At 42.4% G+C, this 10,470-nt stretch overlaps 1 protein-coding gene across 1 annotated transcript in view; it reads left to right on the top strand.

Annotated features, from left to right (window-relative positions):
* B4GALT5 (UDP-Gal:betaGlcNAc beta 1,4- galactosyltransferase, polypeptide 5) overlaps positions 1–10,115 on the top strand; it is a 43,698-nt gene extending 33,583 nt beyond the window's left edge. Inside the window, exons 6-9 of the mRNA XM_015425849.1 lie at positions 2,467–2,654; positions 2,880–3,002; positions 3,690–3,791; positions 9,475–10,115. Coding sequence (XP_015281335.1) covers positions 2,467–2,654; positions 2,880–3,002; positions 3,690–3,791; positions 9,475–9,622 — 561 coding nt within the window. The 3' untranslated portion in view covers positions 9,623–10,115. The remainder of the gene's footprint in view (positions 1–2,466; positions 2,655–2,879; positions 3,003–3,689; positions 3,792–9,474) is intronic.
* Positions 10,116–10,470: the final 355 nt, after the last annotated feature.

Raw genomic sequence — 10,470 nt, 5'->3', positions numbered from 1 at the left:
CGGCACCACCCTGGCCAGAGGTTGGAGTGGTGCCAGGATGCTCAGTTGTGGCCCTGTGCTTAGGTGTGGGGAGAGCCGCAGCTCTCCCCTCCCCCCTCTGCCCCTCTAGTCTTCTCCTTTGCCTTACCCCCAGGGCCCCTCTGCGTTTCCTTCCTGCCGCTCATGGTACCCCTGGCCAAACTCAGGCTAACTTCTTGTGGTGAGGGTATTAGGCACCTAACTTACCTGCACTATCACCTGACCCTAAAACAACCTCACACACCTTTTTATAAACCCTCCTACCGAAAAACTTTTTTTCTCTTTCAGTAGACCCTAACCTAGCCTTGCTTCATTTTTTTTCTGGGTTCGTTTTTTTATTACTAGTGAATTTCTACACTGGCCCCTGACTATGGTTTACAGACTGTCCTTGAGATGGCTTGTTCAAACCTTTTAAAATGTTTTTGGGATTTGAGCTACTCCTATCTAGATTCTACTGGAACCACCTGATTCCCTTGTGGAATCAGGAAAAGCTCCCTAATTGAAAAACAGTCTAAAAGGGGGGGAAAGTGCCTGGCTTCACCAAAGGTCAGTCAGCGCACAAACAGCACAGCTAAGCGCACTACTTTTTAAATAATTAAATGCTACTTAAACCTTTATTTTATGTGAAGACAAACCTGCCTCTGTTTGTTCTCCTACCACTGGCCTAGTTAGGTAGAACAGCTTAAGCCCTATACTGAGATTTAGAATATTTGTTAAAAATAAACCTGTATCCTTTTTTTTAAAGCCTATTTAACACAACACATAGCTAAACCAGAAGCACACACAGAGAGCACAGTCTTCCCCTATGCCTAAGAAAGCCCAAACAAAACCTAGGTTTGGAAATCATAGGAAATACCCACTAATATAGACCTGAGTTTAAAATTGTTAGAACTAGCACAAATGGACGATTTGAGTATAAGATTACAGGGGGGAAATAATACGGTACATAGCAATAGATGGAAAAGAGTGTATGCATGAATAAATAAGCAGGTGAAATGAAGAACTCTGAAAATATATGTAATCTGTCAAGCTATTTTGTTTAATTAAAAATGAAATAAAAGTTTAAAGAAACCTGCTAAAAGGCAGAACAGAAAAGGCAACAGTCCCCCCCAAGCAGAACCCTATAACCCCCCCAAAAAAACAGGATGCCTGGCCAAGAAAGACACAGACAGACCTTAAAACAAGCAGAACCCCCCCCAAAAAAAACCCCAAGAAAGAAGACCAACAAGCCAAAAAAACCTCACAGACCGCTGGTTCCACAGCCCGATTCGTAACCTTTTCTGCCTGTCGACAACTGGAAGCACCAGATGCTCTCGACAAAACAGTTCTGGAGGAAAGCTCGAGGAGGGCTGAGTGGGCGAGCCCCACCATCACTGGACCTCAACAGACAATCCCCCCCCCCCGCCAACTCGCCCCTCTCCAACTCGCCCGTCTTTCCTACCTCAGACGGGGGGGGGAGGCTTGTAAGTTTCCAGGCAGGCAGATAGTTCACTGCGGTGGCTGCTACTGGCATGTTGTGATTGTTTTTAATTAAAGCAAATATATGTATGTTCGGATGTTTATATTGTGCCTCGGTGGATACCGCGACGCCCTGGGCTGTTGGCCCCCCGGCCCCCTCCCCAAAAACTTCTTAGCTGGTGTGATCCTGGATTCTTCCTTGCCCATGGAAGCCCAGGTTCTAAAGATTGCCAACCTGGCATTTTTCCAACTTCAGCTGGTCCAAAATGCAGCTGTGCGGTTCCTTACAGGGACCTCTTGAACAGCACATATTCAACTAGTGCTGCCTGAGCTGCACTGGCTTCTACTGGAGCACTGGATCAGGTTCAGGATTTTGACCTTTAAAGCCCTTAGTGGTCAGGGACTTACATATCTTCAGGACTACCTCTCCCAGTATGCCCCTGGAAGAGAATTACACTCAGGAAATAAGAACTTGTTGGTGGTCCCTGGCCTGAGAGAAGTCTGGCTGTCCTCAACTGCCTGGTGGAATGCTCTGCCGGAAGACATTCGTGTCCTGCAGGAGCTGCTACCTTTCCGCAGGGCATGTAAGGCAGAGATGTTCCACTGGGCTTTTGACTGAGGACAGTGACAGGACTTCTGGCACTCTTATATAATTCCCCATTCCCCTTAACCTCTCCCCCCAGGGAGGCCGGGGAGCTAGGATTTTCCACCATCTTAAGCATTGTATATATACTGTTTTCTCTACTGTTGTTTATTGGACTATTTTAATGTAGTTGGATGAGATTGCATATTACTTGTTGTAAGCCACCCTGAGCCCTACTCATAGGGAAGGGCGGCCTAGTAAATCTAATTTAATAAATAATGCGTACACTACCCCATTGTACACCATTTCATTGGGACCAGGTGTCTTTATGCAACACAGTACATAAGCCTTCTTCTCTCTTGTGGACACGCTTGAATGTAATCAGCATGTTTGGGTTCTTTTGCTAGGCTGGTACTCAACCCTTCAACCGTGCCATGCTCTTCAATGTTGGCTTTCGGGAAGCAATGAAGGACTTGGACTGGGATTGTCTGATCTTTCATGATGTGGATCATATACCTGAAAATGACCGTAACTACTATGGATGTGGGCAGATGCCAAGACACTTTGCAGCAAAGCTGGATAAATATATGTATCTGTAAGTAACTGATGATCTCCTTTTTGTGCACATAAGATAGCTTTTTAAAAAAGATAAGTGGAAAAATGAAGGCAGACATCACTACAGGCCAAGGCTGACTTTATATGTCTTGGAAAGTTATGGCTTGTGACAGGCTGTGAACAGGCCAAGACTGCCCTGGTGACTGATAAGTTCTATTCACAGCAGGTTTCACTAACATTATTATTCTATTTTTTTTAAATACAGACTCCCTTATAATGAGTTCTTTGGAGGAGTGAGTGGCCTAACAGTGGAACAGTTTAAAAAAATCAATGGCTTTCCTAATGCCTTCTGGGGCTGGGGCGGAGAGGACGATGACTTTTGGAACAGGTACGTGGCATACCAGAAGTGGAAGGGAACACATTATGTGCGGGCTCCAACTTAGCATGGTTCTCTCACAAGCTAGCAGATCCTTAGTATCGGACTAGCAACGAGACGTTCTGTGCATGATATAATGTAGTGGTAGAATTATTCTGGATGGCTTCTCTTTGATAAGCTGGTGATATAACTTCCTGAGCAAACCTTACATGCTTGTCTCAGCAGTTCAAGTTGCCTGAGGGCTCTTTCTAGCTCCCTTTTGTGTTGATTGGCTCTGTTCCTGCAGGCTTGGTGTCAGTCTTGCTGAGCAGCATTTGGCTTCATAACTTGTCACATAAACTCTACATACTTTCTATCTTGTACGTAACCTCAGTTTATTTTAGAATAATGTGTTTTGCTTGCGGATAGGAACACAGGTTTGTGCTGCAAAAATGTGCTCTTAATGCCTAATGCAGAATAAACACTAGCTGCATTTGAAAGCAAAATTGTACTTCTGCTCTGGCCTAGGGCTTCCTACTTGTCAGTTCTTAATTATCCATGTCTTGAGTGGTTTAAATATGGCTACTGTGTTGAGCTAGCCTGATGGGAGTACTGCTTGGAAGGCGCAGTGGGGCACTTGTTTCTCTTATTGTGGTGTCTTGGAAAATGCTGAATTCAAATCACCTGAAAAGCTCCTTCCTTTTTGTATTTTTCCTTTAGGGTCCACTATGCAGGCTACTTTGTAACTCGGCCAGAAGGAGACACTGGGAAATACAAGTCGATTCCACATCATCATAGAGGCGAAGTACAGTTCTTAGGAAGGCAAGTTAATAGTTTTAAACTTTAAATTTTATTTTATTTTTACTTTTAAACAAAGCAAAAGGCAAAGGCATGAACATCATAACACAATGGAGGAATCACCATTTGGAAAGAGGCAGTAATGCTGAGCAAAGAGTCTGTCTGCTTTTAAATTAACCCTTACCCACCACCTTATAGGAGCACAGTAAATACCAACATGATAAAATACATTGTTGAAGACCAATATCTTTCCAAAACATATTACAACAAATAACAATCTTTATGTAATTCTGCCTTTGGCAGGGTATATTTATTTTTATCAGCATAAGCTACATAGAACATCTGTACTTCCCACAAAAGTATTTTCCATTTTTACACTCTTGGCTACCATTGTTTGGTCCGTGAGTCTGTGTGTAATGGTCATATCCCAGCATCTAGTGATCCTGTGCAGGACTTCTACTGCAGGGAATTAATAAATAAAATTTATTTAATTTATTTAATAAATTTATTAATCAATTGAAATGTCTGCCTGAGTGGTGTGTTTTAATCTTGTTCATGAGTATAACTGCTGCAGTAGGGTCAGCTTTTGCCAGGTCCTGTTCATATAAGGACAATGCTATGCTGGGGATGATTAGGAAGGGAATTGAAAACAAATCAGCCAGTATTATAATGCCCCTGTATAAATCGATGGTGCAACCTCATTTGGAATACTGTGTGCAATTCTGGTCACCACTCCACATAAAGGATATTATAGCATTGGAAAAAGTGCAGAAAAGGGCAACTAGAATGATAAAAGGGTTGGGACACTTTCCCTATGAAGAAAGGTTAAAGCACTTTGGGCTCTTTAGCTTGGAGAAACGACGACTGAGGGGTGATATGATAGAGGTTTACAAGATTATGCATGAGACAGAACAGGTAGCAAAAGTACTTTTCACTGAGCAGGTGGGTTAGAACGGATAAAAGGAAGTACTTCTTCACACAAAGAGTGATTAACACACTGAATTCACTGCCACAGGAGGTGGCGGTGGCTACAAGCATGAACAGCTTCAAGAGGGAATTAGATAAACATATGGAGCAGAGGTCCATCAGTGGCTATTAGCCATAAGTTATAGATAGGGAGTCTCGGTCTGGGGCAAGTGATGCTCTGTATTCTTGGTGCTTGGGGGGGGGGCGACAGTGGGAGGGCTTCTAGTATCCTGGCCCTACTGGTGGACCTCCTGATGGCACCTGGTATTTTGGCCACTGTGTGACAGAGTGTTGGACTGGATGGGCCATTGGCCTGATCCAACATTGGCTTCTCTTATGCATGTTCTTATGTTCAGGTGTGCCCTCTAGTTGATATCCAGTTGTTTGTTGGAAGAGAGTTAGGTGTGGCCTCTACAGAAAAGCTTGGCAGCTTGTGTTGCAAGAGAGAATCCCCACCCTACCAGTTTCTCCCTTGTGTTGAGCCTCGTCATATGCATTCCCCACTAACATTCCTACAAACCATCATAGTCAGGCCAACAGATTGTTCCATGTTGCTGCAATGACACTTCCTCCTCCTCCGCCTCCTCCTGACTCATTGTTTTATCTAGCTCAGGTTCAAGTCCTGCGTCCTCTACAGATCCAGCTCTTCCTGTTTTTCTTTTATTTCCAGTCTCCTCATGTCTTTCCCATTTTTTTCTCTTCATGTTCTCTGTTTCTAGGCTTGAAATAGGTAAGGTGTGCTGCTTGGAAATATGCCATAGCACTATTCTCCAGATAATTTTTTTGCTCGGAAACCTGTTTATTTTGGAAAACCAGATCAATCTTCCTTTGCTCTTCAATCACTTAGTTTCTCTGCAATATTTAAACAACCTTCTAATGGGTAATTGAGAAGGTACCATATTTGCCTTCCAAATTATAGAGCGCAGGCTTTTAATCATGTTTCAAACTGCAAGATGAACAGGCCAATTTAAATCAAGCTTGTATTTCAGTTGCATGCTTGTAACCATTAAAACTTTCATGCTAACAGCTAAGTGGAACCTCTTTGTCACCAACTAGGGACGCACTTTTTAACTTAAATATTTCACAATTTTTGTTTGGAAAATGGAACACTACATGCCCTTATTTGTCAACCTTCAAAACAAACCAGTCGCGCGTGCATGTACATACCACTATGGAGTTGTTACAAATGGGATTTCATTTTTTTAAAAAGTATTAATCGAAAGAGGAAGAAATTGACTTTAAATGAGGTTAAGGTCCTCTTCCCAAGCCCTGCTCTTTATAGTCCCACCTGCAAAGATGACAGGTGGTAGCCAGAGATGATGCTTTTAGAATAGTGGCACCTTGCTCTTTGGAATGCTCTTTGGCTTGAAGCTCATCTGGACCCTTCCCCCTTTATTCTCACTTAAAGTCCCAGGCCAAGGCATTTTTTTGTCCCAGGTTTTCAATTGGAGGGTGTTAACACCTTTGCTGTTATGGTATGCTCTGTTCTGAGGACCATGACTATCATTTTTGACAGCTGAATACTGAGTTGTGCCTCCGGCTAACTTTCTGTTTCAATTAGTAGTAATTCTGATAATGCTGTGTTCTTTCTTTGATCCTCCTCAGGCAGATCTCTGAGAGGAGGTGTATAAATTGTCTAAATAACATGTTTGCCTTCTGAGGCCAGTTCCTCCTCATTCTCTTCAGCCTTTTGACTTTAAGGGGATTTTCCCTGTTACAGTCTAAAAGATTAAGACTCTCTCTGTGTGTCTAATCTGGTTTGGAAACAAATTCTCTCTGCTTGGTAGAGTTAAACTATGACAGGCTTTTCCCTTCCATCAACCAAACACCTAGCCCTGGTCAGCTGGAAGCTCACATTTGCATGCTACTCTGGGTTCCATGTGCAAGAATAATGAACAAGGTACATACTGGCAGAACATACTTTCCAGAATCATAGAATCACAGAGTTGGAAGTGGCCAATACAGGCCATCTAGTCCAACCCCCTGCGCAATGCAGGATCAGCCTAGAGCATCCCTGACAAGTGTTTGTCCAGCTGCTGCTTAAAGACTGCCAGGGAGGGGGAGCTCACCACCTCCCTAGGCAGCTGATTCCACTGTTGAACAACTCTTAATGTAAAAAAGTTTTTCCTAATATCCAGCCGGTACCTTCCCACCCTTAATTTAAACCCATGATTGTGAGTCCTCTCCTCTGCTGCCAACAGGAGTAGCTCCCTGCCCTCCTCTAAGTGACAGCCCTTCAAATACTTCCAGAGAGCAATCATCCCCCCCCTCCGCCTTCTCCAGACTAAAGATTTCCATGTCCAAAATGTTCCGAGGGCAAAGGCAGTCACTTTGCATCAGAAGGGACTGCAGTTCGGCGAACATAGTGTAGAATAAGCCTGGGGCTACAGTTTGGTACCTACCATATATATGGGGTGGGGGGTGGGGGGAGCCAAGAGCTGGATGGAGATATTGTGAGTCCTCTCCTCTGCTGCCAACAGGAGTAGCTCCCTGCCCTCCTCTAAGTGACAGCCCTTCAAATACTTCCAGAGAGCAATCATGTCCCCCCTCCGCCTTCTCCAGACTAAAGATTTCCAAGTCCAAAATGTTCCGAGGGCAAAGGCAGTCACTTTGCATCAGAAGGGACTGCAGTTCGGCGAGCATAGTGTAGAATAAGCCTGAGGGGCTACAGTTTGGTACCTACCATATCTATGGGGTGGGGGTGGGGGGAGCCAAGAGCTGCATGGAGAGTTGAGGCATACTCCCACCAGACAAGGATTGGCTTGAAGCGAGCCCTCATAAAATGTAAAGAGCAATGTCACACTGAATTACTATCTATAATTTCGCTAAAACTAAAATTGTCCGTTTTGGTAACTCATTCAAGAAGTTCAACTGGAATATTAAAGGAAATGCCATAGATCAAGTTAAGAACTTTAAATACTTAGGCATTACCTTTTTTATCATTCGCTCCCTTCTTATTTAACATCTATGTTAACTCCTTAATCACATGCCTTCATTCAATTGATACTCATGCTCCCTCATTCTCAGGTAGCAGAAAGGTTCCAATCTTAATGTATGCTGACGATGCTGTTCTTTAATCCCAGACAAGGATTGGCTTGAAGCGAGCCCTTATAAAATTTAAAGAGCAATGTGACACTGAATTACTATCTATAATTTCACTAAAACTAAAATTGTCCGTTTTGGTAACTCATTCAAGAAGTTCAACTGGAATATTAAAGGAAATGCCATAGATCAAGTTAAGAACTTTAAATACTTAGGCATTACCTTTTCTTATCATTCTAGATTCTCAGCACATTTGTCCTCATCAGCTAACCTTGCAGAAAGAAGTGCAAATGCCATTCTTAGATTATTTAGAAGGAAAGGTGCAGGGTTTCTCCCCACCGCCTTAAAAACCTTCCAGGCAAAATCATCCGCTCAACTCCTGTATGGCTCACAAATCGGACTTTCTGCCAATCTAAAGACCCTTGAAAAGGTTCAATCTAAATTTCTTAGATCTCTATTTGGCGTTCCTAGAAGTACCTCTAATGTAACACTTAGGCAAGAGGCTGGGCTACTCAGAGTTGAAACAAAGGTCTGGGAGCAGGCTATAATGCTCTGGCTAAAAATTCATTACAACCCAAAGGGTTTAATACCTTACTTTTTAGCCTCGGATCCTTACCCTGCCTGGTCCACACAAATGGTCCACACAAATTCTTAATAAATTAAATCAGATTGGCCTATGCCCAGAAGATCTCTTCTATGGAAGCCTATACAAGGCAAGAACAGCTATCGTGCAGAGGCTTCGTGATATTGAATCACAAAATGAAGAACCTTTTCTACCCAAGAACTACAGAAACATAAAATCTTGGCCAAATTTTACTGTTGCCCTTTATTTAGATAACATTACCCATGAACCCTATAGATGAGCCTTCCAGAGCTCATTTTGAGGCACACCCTTCCACTGTACTGCAAGGTAAATTCACTCGAGTCCCAATGCATGAACGTATATGCCCATGCATGGCTAATATGGTGGAATCAATTACTCATGCCCACCTGTTTTGCAGATTCTATCAGGAGGAACGAGACCATCTTCTACTACCCCTTCTGTCTAGATTTAGCCCTTTGCAGTCTTATCTTGACTTTAGGCCAGAAGTCCTTCGTAAATTCCTTTTTGAAGACGTTCAGAGCTCAGTGACTTACGCTGTGGCAAAATTTTGTTGCTTAGCTATTAGGAAACGTAAACTTATTTTAGCTCAAAAAATTGTATGATTCTCTTATTAACACTATTTTAATTTACTAATTTTATTAACTCTTTCCTGTTAATGTTTTTATATTATTCCCATGTTATTACTGTTTTAATCCGTTTTATATCAGAATTGTACTGTTTTATTGGCTCTTGCTGCAATAAATTAGATTGACTTTAATTGGAAGACAGATGTTTGTGCCCATAGGGATCAGTCCACCTGTGGGTATCCACATGAATATTTTAAAATCAACTTTTGTGTCACTAGGACTAGGCAGATAATACGATTGGGCATATTGCTGTTCCCATGCAGGTGCTTCTGGTTAAATTCCTATGGCATACAAAACAAATCTGCTCCATTTGTTCCTTTATCCTAATCTCCATTTTATTTCTTGAATTCTTGTGTATTTAGTGGTGGAAGAGGACAATCTTTAGTGTCGTTGGGTGTTCAGGGGAGTGTATTTTTGCAGGGATGGGCCTTGGACTTAATGTCTCCATTTTTTCTCTCTCTCAAAACAGGTATGCACTGCTGAGGAAGTCCAAAGAGAGGCAAGGTTTGGATGGCCTCAACAACTTGAACTATTATCCAAATATTACGTACGACGCCTTGTATAAAAACATAACTGTCAACCTGATGCCAGAGCTGGCTCTGGTGAATGAATATTAAGAGATATTAAGAGGGTTCTCCTGGACTAGAAAAGTCTTATGTCTAATGAAGGATCACAGTATTTTGAAGAATAATACTGAAAGCACGCACACAGATGGTCTGTGACTATAGCCCTCCTCAAACGGATGTTGTGCAGGAAGCTCGGACTTCATTTATTTTCTGATTTTTTGAAAAAATAACAGTGGCTTGACCTCCTGCTTTGCCCCCGCATACCATCTCCTTAAACAATCTCCAACACCAAACTATGATCAAATGTGCTTTTCGTGCTCATTGAATCAGTTTGGCCAAAAAGGATGTTGACTTCTTGACTTTGGGTGCCGGGAGCAATCCTGTAGGCAGCAGCCCTAACGAGAGATGAACTGCAGCTAACAATATCATTCTTCTACATCTGTGTCTGTATTGGGTGTTTTTGTTTTTCAAATTGACCTGCTTGAAGAGAGAAAAGATATATATATATATATGTACAACAGAGTCGCTTCTTAAAGAAGTGTAGGTGTAAATAAGCTGTATAAATCGCTTTCCTTTCTTTTAAAAATTCTTTTACAATTTGAAGCCGAAGGTTTACAACTTAGAATGATTCACATAGACCCCACCCCCCCCCACGTGTGCTTCAGCCCATCATGACAGCATTCATATGAGTAAATTGGTTCAGGATTACTCACCTGATTGCTTTGCAGGATTAGGAGCTTCTTAGGCTGTGATGCTTAACAAAAAATGGAAGTCATGGCAGTGCTTACTTTTGGGTAGGAAAATTGGGGGGGGGGAGAATAGTGATCACATTTATAAAAGAACAAAAATCCCATCTTGCACCATTTTGTAGTTAATGTAGTCTTTCCAGATCTTTCTCT

Source organism: Gekko japonicus, unplaced genomic scaffold, assembly GCF_001447785.1.
Source record: "Gekko japonicus isolate JY-2015 unplaced genomic scaffold, Gekko_japonicus_V1.1 scaffold2419, whole genome shotgun sequence".
Taxonomy (NCBI): domain Eukaryota; kingdom Metazoa; phylum Chordata; class Lepidosauria; order Squamata; family Gekkonidae; genus Gekko; species Gekko japonicus.
The sequence above is the reverse complement of the archived record's forward strand: the minus strand, read 5'-3'. Positions and strand labels throughout refer to the sequence as shown.